We start from the raw sequence: 12984 nt of genomic DNA on the forward strand, positions 1-12984 counted from the left end.
CACTGAAAATAACACAGTGGATGCTTACACTGGACTTAAAAACAAAAAAAATAACTGCCAAAATGGCCATCTGCACTCACTTAATTAAAAAAATAAAAGTCCTTGGATTTCTAATCAGTGGTCACTGTATAAAAACGGCTGATTACAAAAAGGTCCACTATACATGCATTCATTCTATGAGAAATAACACAACAGTATGGGTCTGAAAGTGGCTTCTTAAATTCTGAAATAAAGGCACAGAACTAGCACTGTTCAAATGTATTTAGGTGCTGGCCATTCTCAGCATAGTGTCACTGAGGTACAGCGGTGTTGCTGGTGTATTTATTATTTATCCCGTTTACTTGACAGGACAATATGGACAAACACTGTTGTACAAATACAGTCCATGCAATGTATATAGGGATTTCAGCAAAGGCTAATTTGCAAAGTTAATGTTACACACATCAGTGTCACTGCTAGGCTGAGAGTGGGCCACCACTATCTTGCACCCCCTATAAAATACAATCTCGTCTACAAGGTTTGGCTAATGACATTTAACGCTCTTGATGCGCTCTTCCTAGGATTGTTTCCAGCTCAGAGTGTGTAAGACTATTTACTTGTATAGTTCCACAACTGGGGAAATAGCTTATACCAGTAATACAAGTACAATGTGTTTTAAATTCCAAATTAAACACATATTTGTCTGTGCTTTGGACTCATTTTCTCTTGTGGTTTGTAAGTGTTATTTAATTTGGACAGCAGTATTGTGTCTGTGGGAAGCACACTGATATATTGTGACTAGAATGAATAGTGTCTTATATGTCCAAGACTTTATAATCACCTCCTTTAAGGAAGGAAATCAGCTGTTATATGTGGTACCCATTCACCAAGACCAATGCCTGGCATGGGCCTGTGTAAAATGCTGTAAAACCTTGGGGCAGTGGACTTTGTACTGGAGCACTGTCCAGCAGATTTGGGACAAGGATTGATGGCTAATCATCAGTGATCTGACCTCATTAACGTTTATGTGGCTGCATGCAAATCCTCACACAAAGCCTTTCTAGAAGAGCAGACCGCATGTCACATCCTGTTGTAGTATTCTGGGCAGTTTCTGAGGTTGTGCAACTACAGAGCCGTCACAGAAGGCTGCCTCCAAGGTTATATAGTATGTGTTGTAAATCTCACTGCATGTTGTAAACAGGTCTTTCTGATGTAACTGGAGCAACACAGTGTGTTTAAAAGTCGAGTCGGTCACGGACAGAAAGACAAATGCTCACCTTGGGGAGGTCCTTTAAATGTTAGTGAAGCATCTCCTCCCTTTCGCCAGTGAAGGGATCAATGAAATTATCCAATTCATGGGAAGAGTCAACATCGCTGTCAGCGCAACGTCTTCATTGATCTCCCTGTAAACGGGCAAAGCACTGCTCACGGGGACAGAACAAATGAGCTTAGCATTCAAAACAAAACACAAAAGAAATCCACATTTGAAAAACACAGGGGTTCAGTAATTTATCTTTCGTTGTGTAGATGTTGGAAACAGGAGAGTTCATTTAGCACACGCTGGAGGGATATGACAACACTTGTAAAGTGTGAACAGGATTCAGTCGTTCCTCTGTGAACATCCGGGTAATGTGTGAAATATAACTGATTAATAAGTTTTGCATCATTAGACTTTGTTAAATTTGGAAGGAGGGCTTGGAAACAATGGTCTACATCTATCTCTCCCTGTATCTCATTTAAATAAATACCCTGAGTGCTCTGGTGTCCTCCCACAGTCCAAAAACACAGCTAAGTGGATTGGTTTTGGAGTCCACAGGTTTGTGTGTGAGAGAGAGAGAGAGACAGAGATTGAGGGAGTGTGTATTCCTGCCTTGTGCCAGTGATTCCAGGTAGGCTCTGGACCCATCACATCCCTGAACAGGATGAAGCCGTTACAGAAAAATGAATGAATGAATAAATTATTCAACACTTTAGACCTTTAAGCTGATCCTCTGAGCCTTTAAATTCCGTCTCCAGCAGAATCCTCTCATCCTTCCATTGATTTTTCTTTGTTTTCGTTCTATATTGTTTCTGTCTTTCTATTACGGGTATCTTTGTTATTTTCCTTCATTCATTCTTGAATTCAGGAAGAGTGTGAGATGGCCATAAACTGTACTCTGGATTTAACGAGGAAGCCATCAACAGAGAGTCATTCAAATGCTGGAAGTGTAACAGCTGCACCACGTAACAGTGGTAGATTCAGTGGAGAAGCCAGCTTCAGCCATTTTTGGACCTGTGGATGTTTCCTGAGTGTTCCCTGCTGAATTCATACCGTTATTGATTGGCTTTTAACCTCTTGACCTTTCCAGTAATTTGGTTGCACTTGTATCAGTGTTAAAATAATCACATTATGTTACAGTAGACGAGACAAATCATCCATTGATTCAGACCGTCATCCAAAAGTACACTGTCAGAAGCCTGGTCTGTTATAAATAAGGCAGCGTGAAGAGGCTGGAAGAACACAATGCGCGAGGAAGAAGGGGATTAAATGGAGGGAGCAGAGGGAGGTGTATATGTGGCGTAATTGAAGACACATCAAACGGCGGGGAAGACAAGTGAGTAATTGACACAGTCATCAAAGCAGCACACCTCGCTGTGCCTAACACTCATTGGGAGTAGTAAACACACTTAAGCCCATTAGATGACTATGTGCCTGCTTCCGACATTTTCACATTCTCTCTTTCTCTCCCATTCCATATGTTTCGGTTCACCAGGTTAATGATAGAGAGGCGTGGGGAAAGAAAGCACAGGACATTCCATCCTCAACACGCCTCTAAATGGATTTGGCTAATATAGCACCCAAGTAATTGGGTTCATTTTGAACCAGGCTAATAGAGCACAGCATTAAGCTGCGCAAGAACTGATGAAGTCAACTCCGTGTGGCTTTAGAACAGCAAAAAAAACTAAAGAAAATCAATGAGCCCTGAAATGTCCACTTACAGCTGTATATAAAAGTTAGGGCGCCCCAGTCAAACAGCTTGTGCTAAAGTTATAGCTCATTTTGCGTTTTATATTTCACAATCCCAACATGCGAAACTCAGCAAAAAAAATGGACACTGCGCACTACAAGTTTTTTTAAGTTTGTTCTCTGTAGAGGTTCCCTGTGGAGAACGATCCCTCAGAAACTCAGCATGACCCTGGTATCCAAACTTAGCATACGACTGTACATAACTTTCAAAAGCCATTCTAGGACACTCTAGGTTGGTACAGTTGTGGCACAGCATTCGTACAGTGGATAACACTAATCCCCTCAACCTTTGGAGCTCCTATATGCAGTAGAATGAACTATATTTTGTATTTGTACAAATTATTAAAATACAGTGGAACCTCTGCTAACAAACACCTATACTAACGAACCTGGGCATTTGAATATATTTTGCCTCCACCAACGAACCACGACTCTAGAAACGAACCCGAGCCTCCGCAGAGCCGGCGGCTGGAAATGTCCACTAACCCCAATAGGCGAGTCTCCCAGCGCGCCCAGACTTGAGTGAGCTTTTAAGATTAGCACATTGTAGCTTTAGCAATTTAGCATTAGTGTAAATAGCAGATATCAAAATTCGTGCTAAGTTAAGCCATATCTACGCTACATGTATTTTTTTACTAATTTGAGAGTGTTGTAAACATATATCAGTGCAAAAAGGGTGACTTTCGGGGTGGGGGCTGGAAAGCATTAATTGCTTTTCCATTATTTTAAATGGGGAAAATTGACTCGAGAAACGAACTTTTCCACTTACGAACCGGGTCATGGAACGGATCAAGTTCGTAGGTAGAGGTTCCACTGTAGGTACAAATTCAAGATGAGGCCAAGCTTGTTTGAGAATGAATACATTTCCAAGATGGTACGCATTAGGTTCTCCTTAAGTTCTTCTACAATCCAGAACTGGAATCATCCCAACTCCTGTAGTATGTGAAAACACACACATGGTAAATGAGATTGAACAGTATGAGACATGTATGTTAATGAGAATAACGCCGCAGTAGGGTGACTCCAGGCTGGCAGTTGCTTGCCATCAAGCTGGTGCTTTAATAACGCCGACTCTTTTCAATAACATTTATGTATCTGTGTTAATTTGCCGGCATGAGTCAGCGAGCTTTTCTCTCCCCCCTCACAAGCAATGAGCAGATGTCCTGCGTCTGGAGTGTGAAGCAGGCGGCGACATATCATCTGAATTTCAGAACTACGCACGGGTGTATTTTTGGAAACAAAGATTAATATTTGATCAGGTCAAACACCACAGCCAAGAACACAGAGCAGCACCATGAGTCTGTGTGTTTGGGCTATGCATAATTCATCCACTTTTTATCATTTTTTTTGCCTGTCCTTTTCTCACAGGGGTTTTTATGAAGGCATTGAGAGAAGAAGGAGAACGGGGAGAATACAAACTGAAAATGTTTAAATTATGGCCCATCCCACAGTTATGAATTAAAAAGCTCTTTTAAATGCGGTCTCGGTTTACCTCATTTGTTCTGCGTTCCTGTTTTCCTCTCCGAACAGCTACTGTGATATGGATATGCATGTGATAAATATGTAATTACAATGAATGAGACACTTGGCATACTGTTTGTTTCTATTCCCTGCTCAGGTAAACACACACACATCTGTACAAATGAGAGTCCTTGAGCTAGACTCCTAATTTGGGCTGTTAGCAGTGTAACTATGGCAACTACCTTGCCGTGCAATATTTCAGGGACGGATTAGTTTTGAATCGTGAAAGACAAATCAAATCAAACTCAGTATTTCATTACTGAATGCAATCAAATCCTCACAACAAGTGTAAAAGAAGGAAATCTCCTACAATATACTCATAAAAATTTGGACATTCTAGGACAGTGCAACAAACACCACACACAGTTTTCGCCTCTTCTGAAACATCTCTTAGTGGCAAGATGAAGTAAAAAAAAAGGTCAAGGGTTGGACAAAACAGCACACAGCAGTGTCCAATATCATCCATTTACAGCCCATCCCCAAGGCCTCGCTGGAAATCAGAGGCTTTGGCTTCAGTGCTGAGCTCTGTTACTGGACTGGAGAGCAGCGTGGGAAGGAAGCACACTTCGCTTCAATAGGACGGAAAGAAAAAAGAGAATGTGCATTTTCTCTGACCTTGAGTGATGCTGTCTGTGTGGTCCACTGCGTCTAAGGCCTGGCGGCTGGGCTGGTTTACTCACAGAGCTTGAAGTACACTGTTACTCCTCAGTCACTCCTGTTTACCTCCAAAACACAGCAAATATTCTTGGAATATCCATTCACTGATTTTGATAAATTCTACTGCAACTCTAATAAAACTTGTAGTCCCTGAATGAACCAGGATATGCTCCATAGAGATGGTCCCCTGCACGGGGCAGCCATGTGCAAAGCTTTTGACACAGCCAGGCCACTAGGTGTCAGTGTAATGGTTGGTTCACAGCAAGAAGAAACAGAGAAAATGGCTGCTTTCTCCTTTAGGGGGCGGAGTATCTATCAGAGTTAATGAAGGATTATTTCATTACTGTGTAAAACATGCCTCGTCCGTTTTGTTAGCTGCACAGACCACATAGGTACAGTTTGTAGTTCTACAGTTATAGAGTGTAGTCTGTTTGTTGCTCTGCATACTTTTTGGGCCCTTTTCACCCTGTTCATCTTTGGTCAGGACACCCACTGGACCACCATAGAGCAGGCATTATTTGAGTGTTTTTTCACTCTCTGTGCTACAGTGACATGGTGGATCAGACACAGCAGTTGCTGCTGGAGTTTTTAAACACTGTGTCCTCTCACAGTGCACTCTATCAGACACAGTATTTTGTTGGTTCATCCTGCAGATGTAGAGTCGGAGACAGGAGATTGTCTGTTTTATTAGTTTGTATTAGTCATTGTCTAGTCTTTCATCGGTGACACAGGACCCTTTTGGCTAGATGTTTTTGTTTAGTGGACTAGCGTAAAGCCAGCAGTTACAATGAAGTACACCAACATCTCTGGTCATGTGGGGGTTCTGACCATTGAAGGACAGAGTGCAAATAAAGTATGCAGAGCAACAGGCAGACTTCAGTGTGTTACTGCAGAACTACAAAGTGCTACTATAAAGATAGTGAAGCTAACTTTATAACTCAAATGTACAAGGATAAATTCTTGAAAAATAATTGATATGATGCCTGACTGGTGTATACTAAACAAATACAATTAGAAATAAGCAGAAACGGCGCTTGTGAAAGTTTGCTCCCTGTATATGACGTGTTCAGTTATTGTCATCTAGAAAATCAGCAGAAAATGACTCGGCCAGGAGTGTCCAAACTTAAACGACAACTTCCAATGCTGAGGGAAGATCAATTATCAGACATTTGCTAAATGGACAGGCTGGTGTTCTCTGAGCTTGAGTGCCTCCGGTGCATAAAGCCTCTCTTCCACACACCGGGCTTTCTGGGAATTCATTTCATTTTCACACTCATATCCAGGAGCTCTATTATACCACAGCTGGGCGCTGGAGTAATCAAAGCAGGCTGAATGAATAAAAGCATTAATGTCTGAGTCACTAAGTGATGAGTGCCTATATATGTGTGTTTGATCCAGAGGCTTGTAGCTCTCAGAAAGACCTAGGGGGGGTAAATATAACGTTAAGATGTTTTCTTAAAAAAATAAAATAAAATTCTCTCTCATTCCTAAGAATCCGCTTTTAACGTATAATTAACCTGCTCACAGTTTACAGTTTGAGTCTAGCTCTATTGAGTTTCACCTTCCTTTGCTGTCGTTGTCCTCTCCTCTCACTCTCTTTCTCTCTCTTTCCACCCCAACACCCCCCCCACCCTCACACACACACCACAATAACTTCTAGTATCCAGCTCTCAGAGTCACAGTTACAGTTCCTTCCTTCCGCCTCCATTTTAGGGGGATATCCAGTTTTCCGCTCTTCAGTGGTTTGTCCTTGTTTTATTTTGGAGGGCATCTAGACGTTTGCAAAAACTGCAGTTGTTGCCAGAAGCCAATGGGATTACTCGTCTAAAGGCTGGGTTTCTCTCTCTTTCTAAATGGAATCCCATCTCTGCTACAGGATTTAAAACCAATCACAAATCGGAGAATTTACTGATCAATTAATGCATTTTCTCCAATTTGGACTTACAGTCTTGAACTAATTTGATAGTTTATTATGTTTGTTGTGGCCTGAGCACCCGGAGACTTCACAGAACAGGCTCGCTAAAGCCTCGCCACTGCTTCGACCTGTGGGGTACAGCTTGGAGCCATGCCGAGTCAAATGCCAAGGAAGTGTCTTTGATGATATTTTGAGGGTTTCTTTTGATATAAGTCCAACACTGCAGTATATATTTTATATATACAATTTTTTTCCCCTGCAGTGTGTAAAATTCTGGCCGGATGACTCTGTGTGTGTTGTGTGTTTGAGAAGGAAAGTGGGAGGGCTAGAACGGCACATAATCTGTATCAACAAATAGAATGCATTTTAAATAAGAGCCGACCAAATAGTACCACTGACAACACAGGTACAATAATGGATATCATTTCTTCCCCACCCCATTCTAGTACTGCACCTGTGATTATTATCTATTAATTATGGTTAAGGTCAGTACAGTGGATGTGATGTCACAAGCAGTGGGTGTTTATTCGCTTCTGATTGGTCTAACTAGGTTTCCTTGTGTACTCTTCTTAACTGTAGGGTGGCCAGATCTGAGATGGTGAAAAAGAGGACACTTCTTGGGGGTGTTGATGAGCTCTCGCCCCTCGCTGCCGTTGTATTCTTAGCTGAACCTATGCTACACATGGGAAAACATGGGAATTTTTTTTTTAATTCATCCGAGAACTTACATTTCCGTTTCGGCATAGCTGCTGGAGATGAGGGTAGGTACATGAGCTTTGCCTGACGTAAACAAGGACTACTGACGTGCAGACTGACCAATTAAATGTTTACAGAGACGGTTATCGACCAATAACGGTAGCTCTACAGTCAGACCGTCCAATCAGAAGATTTCTGGCTACTTCACCACGCCCCCTTCTCGGAGTAGGGGAGGGCGGGACTAGTTTGTGAACGAAGCGCTTCTCGAAGTTCCATGTAAGCTCTAGAAAAACTAGGGCAATCCCGGACGTTTGTGAAATTCCACCTGGACATTTTTTTAAGTCTAAAAAAGAGGACATGTCCGGGTAAAAGAGGAAGTCTGGTCACCCTAGTTAACTGTGACTGCCGTGTGTACATACAAAACATAAATACGCTTAATCTTCTGGCTCTAGGACATACATTATACATGTTTATTGTGTCCACAAGAGCAACATGAGCCCAGTTTGAAAGAAAATGTTGACTTACGGTCCCAAAGCTTTTCGGAGCGAAGGTAAAATGTATGCGAGTGCCAACTATGAAGGTGTTTTAGACAGCGGAGATCCAACCCTAAAGATAAAAAAGAATGACAGGGTCAGTGTTCTCTGCGGATGATGACAATGCTCATTGCGTATTCCAAAGTTGGCAGAGTGCGTAGGAGCAGAGAGGGAATATTTTATCTCTGGTGTCCAGTCCGTCCTGCTTTTCTCAGGTGTGTAGATCCCTATCAGTACAGCCAGGGCTTCTTCACACTCACTCAAGATTGAAACGCGTCACCCTTTCTTCCTCTTATCCACTGTCATAGCAGTATATGTGTTTTGCCCTCTCATCTATGATGACCTGACACCCTCCCCCTCCCCACACCTCTCCGCACATCCCTTTGATTTCTTCCCCACTTTCATCCCTCTGCTTCATGCCTTGGCCTTCCACTCCATCTAAGGGAAGCATTTGATCTTCGGCAGCGATTTGCACAACCTACACAGCCCTCGACCTTGCCCTGCCTTTGCCTTTAGCATCATCTACGTGAAGGCTCTTTCCCCCATCTCTCCCAGGCGAAGAATAAATCCACCGTACGATAGGTGACGGCTCTCAGGAAGTTTAATTAGCCAAGATTAAGCTCAGCAACAAATATGAAAAAAGTATCAAGTAGGCACAGTCAGAACCAGACTCATTTCCTTTTTCTCATCGAATTGCTTCAAGAAGCTTACTTCTTTTATGCCTCCGTCCTTATTAACTCCATATCACGAAATGGTGGATGACTTCATTACACCGTCATCTCCCAGCAAAATCCCCCTAAAAATGAATCCAAGTCACTGCGAATGAAATGGAACAAGAGAAAAATACGTATGCTACTTGAAGGTTTAATGCTGAATCTTAAATGTGGGGGAAGCTGACTGGCAGAGTTGTGTGTCAAAGAATCTGGATTTTGCAGTTTTGACTGACCAATGTCTGACCACAATGTGTCAACCAGTGAACTGTGCAAAAATGTAAAAGGTAGAGAAGACAAATGACCGACTAAAATTTGGAGTGTGCCAGTAAATAGATACTTTTAAATTAGAACTTATTTCTGTTGGCTTCCCTACAGGATTTGCAGTGTTATGTTAGCACCAAGATTTGTGCCTATGGTCATTTATGGTCACTGTAGACAGTACACTACTGTGGAAACCTACTTTTTATTTATTCAAGTCAAAATGGCCTTTAAGAATAAATCATTCATATCATGGCATATCAAATGTATTCACGTAGAAATGTTTCATTGACCTCTGAAGCCTGTGATTTTAGCATTGAGCGAAATGTGAGCAGTAGAGCACATCTGAATTTATGTGAAATATGCAAGCGGTATTGTTTCACATTTGCCCCAAATATATAGGGTAAGTGCAATCATTATGACCACCATCATCTGTTTTCAGATATTTAATAGATATCAACCTGATTTATAACAGATATCTGTTGGGAGAATAAGATTAATCTCTCATTTGAAAATGCATGTATTAGATCAAGTACATTTTAGAATATAATATAGCTTATGAAATATGTCAAAAGTCTGACATTGGGCTAATTGGCACCATGTCACCATTTAACGTCTCTGATCGTTAGCAATCTCAGTTCTCTCTGGTTATTTACATTCTGAAGCTAAGCATCTTTTAAGGTGGAATGGTGTGTTTGAGGGAATAACATTTTTTGTACATGCCTGAACTTGTTTGTAAGTTGTTATTCACAGTTTGAACCCATTTGTAACGAGTCATTTAGTTTTGTAGCACTTTCTGTAAAGCAGTTAGCCGTCTCCTGAGTTTAGAGACATTTCCACACTGTGATCCGAAACAGCAAAAACAAGGTCTATATTTACCCACCTTTGGAGTAGGAATAGAGCAATATCCTCATTTTGGTTCATGCTTTTCAATGTTTGGAGTCATCTCTGTTTTCTAAAAATACTCCACGAGAGAGAAAGCCTAGCATACCGGACCTAGCCACACATTTACAGACACTGGGTAAACACATTGGACCAGATTCCCTCGTAAATAGACAGGAGAGCTAGCAAATAGTGAGGAAAACATCTTCGGAATTTTATAAAATGTTTTTCGATCTTGAACGGATCCCAGGTGTGTTCCAAATAAACCCACAACATGAATTACTGACAAAATAAAAATGTTAATTGTATCCAAATAAATAAAAACGGTAACATAAATAACATGGTAAGTATTTAAATAAATAAATAAATGCTTGTTTGCGTTCTCTTCCATCACCTGAACCAATGACTTTCAACATCAGAAATGTACTCAAATTTTAATGCAGAACAGCACATAAAAAACTATTAATTGTAATTTAATTTTGATCTGTTATTTTACTCGTGGAGGATCTGATTTCCTGTAGTTTTTGCTTTTTGTTGTCATTTTTCTGGTGCAGATTAGATGACGCATTGTTCTCAACAACGTGTGGTTTATAATGGAATTATAGTTGCAAATGAGGTCTGTAAGGTAAAAGAATATAAAGAATGAGTGCAGAAGAAGTGCAGTGAAATTATGAGTCCATTTATGAAAATTACAAATCCATTTCATAAACTGAGCAACTTCTCATTTAAGAGTTGGGTTTAAATGGAACGTACTGGGCTTAATTGGCTCCACAGTGACTAATAGTGAAAACAAGACAAATGTGTTCCTTCCTAAATATAAGATATATTTACAAAATCATGCAGGAAAAAAATGCAGCTAAATATAGTGTGGACTAAGCTTTATATTCATTATTATTTTGCCCACACACAGAAATATTACTATATTGTCAGTCAAAGTTAGCTTGGGTTGGCTGTTTTTATTTGTTCTTGTAGCATCGTACCATTTAAACCCACCTTAAAAGAGAACAAATGTATTTTTCTTGGGTGTGCAACATTAAAGGACATAAATTGACAAAGTATTACTTCTTATTACACAACAATCTGAGTGGCATAAAATATTGTTAATATTTTTATAATAACTGACCTGAGTTTGACCTCTTGTACAGGCCACAAGAATCACCTCATTTGAATCAGGGTTCTGTATTTAGCCTACATGTAAGTCTACCATAATCTTAAAAATACTCTCTTCCTTGCTCTGCACCACTGGCTGAAGCCTACCCTAGGATCAATCAGATCTATCCTAAATAAGCAGTGCTTAAGGGTACAATGTCAGTTAGAGGTTTAAGCGTTTCTTTATCTTCCTTAAATTCAAAGCCAATACAAAGGGATTGGGGAGGTGTTCTCACAGAAAGACTTCAAAGTGAAATCATTTTGCTTAGGGTCCTGTCTCTTGGAGCCTGAACCCCAATAGCAACAAGAGAAAACATGTTTACTGCCACACGAGCGTTATTAACCACATGTCCACGCTCCATCACCTTAAACACACTCTTTTCTTCTGTATGTCTTTAGTTCAACACACACACACACACACAAGATTGTATTTCCCCCCAGAGTCTGTAACCTCTTTTAGCCACACTCCATGTAACAATAAGGAAGAGTAAAGAAGCGGCAAATTTGTGGTGACACGCCAGGGGCTGAGCACTGAGCATGCTGGGAAACAGTGAGTGTTGAATGGAAGGGTGAGCAATACTTCGCAGCAGGGGACTATGAGGTAAAATTCCCAAAACAAAGCCATGTTCTTATGTGGGATGTCTAAACCAGACAGGAATATGTAAAACTGTGTTCAGAAACTGGGCTAAACACGCTTTCAAATTGTGAATGAAATAAAATCCTAGCTGTACTACAGAAGGCCAAAACCTGCTTAATCAAATACAATTGTAATAAATTCTCCAATTTTGGAGAATCTCTATTGGTCCATCTATAATTAAAATGCAAAAAACAAATATAAATTAAATCTGATATATATTACCGCGTGGGTTTCCTCCGGGTGCTCCGATTTCCTCCCACAGTCCAAAAACACACGTTGGTAGGTGGATTGGTGACTCAAAAGTGTCCATAGGTGAGTGTGTGAGTGAATATGTGTGTCTGTGTTGCCCTGTGAAGGACTGCCCCCTCCAGGGTGTATTCCCGCCTTGCTCCCAATGATTCCAGGTAGGCTCTGGACCCACCGCGAACCTGAACAGGATAAGGGTTACAGATAATGAATGGATGATATATATTAGAAAATGGAGGGGGCACAGTGGCGCAGCAGGTAGGTGTCGCAGTCACACAGCTCCTGGGACCTGGAGGTGGTGAGTTTGAGTCCTGCTCCGGGTGACTGTCTGTGAGGAGTGTGGTGTGTTCTCCCTGTGTCTGTGTGGGTTTCCTCCGGGTGACTGTCTGTGAGGAGCGTGGTGTGTTCTCCCTGTGTCTGCGTGGGTTTCCTCCGGGTGACTGTCTGTGAGGAGTGTGGTGTGTTCTCCCTGTGTCTGCGTGGGTTTCCTCCGGGTGACTGTCTGTGAGGAGCGTGGTGTGTTCTCCCTGTGTCTGCGTGGGTTTTCTCCGGGTGACTGTCTGTGAGGAGTGTGGTGTGTTCTCCCTGTGTCTGCGTGGGTTTCCTCCGGGTGACTGTCTGTGAGGAGTGTGGTGTGTTCTCCCTGTGTCTGTATGGGTTTCCTCCGGGTGACTGTCTGTGAGGAGTGTGGTGTGTTCGCCTCTTGTCTGCGTGGGTTTCCTCCGGCTGACTGTCTGTGAGGAGTGTGGTGTGTTCTCCCTGTGTCTACATGAGTTTCCTCGGGGTGACTG

At 41.6% G+C, this 12984-nt stretch overlaps 1 protein-coding gene across 1 annotated transcript in view; it reads right to left on the reverse strand.

The window, feature by feature from the left end:
* Positions 1–5149: 5149 nt before the first annotated feature.
* Positions 5150–12984, reverse strand: part of sts (steroid sulfatase (microsomal), isozyme S) — a 49778-nt gene continuing 41943 nt past the window's right edge. Inside the window, exon 11 of the mRNA XM_066659093.1 lies at positions 5150–5222. Within this exon, the coding sequence (XP_066515190.1) occupies positions 5217–5222 (6 nt within the window). The 3' untranslated portion in view covers positions 5150–5216. The remainder of the gene's footprint in view (positions 5223–12984) is intronic.

The sequence above is a fragment of the Hoplias malabaricus genome, chromosome 2 (assembly GCF_029633855.1).
Source record: "Hoplias malabaricus isolate fHopMal1 chromosome 2, fHopMal1.hap1, whole genome shotgun sequence".
Classification (NCBI taxonomy): domain Eukaryota; kingdom Metazoa; phylum Chordata; class Actinopteri; order Characiformes; family Erythrinidae; genus Hoplias; species Hoplias malabaricus.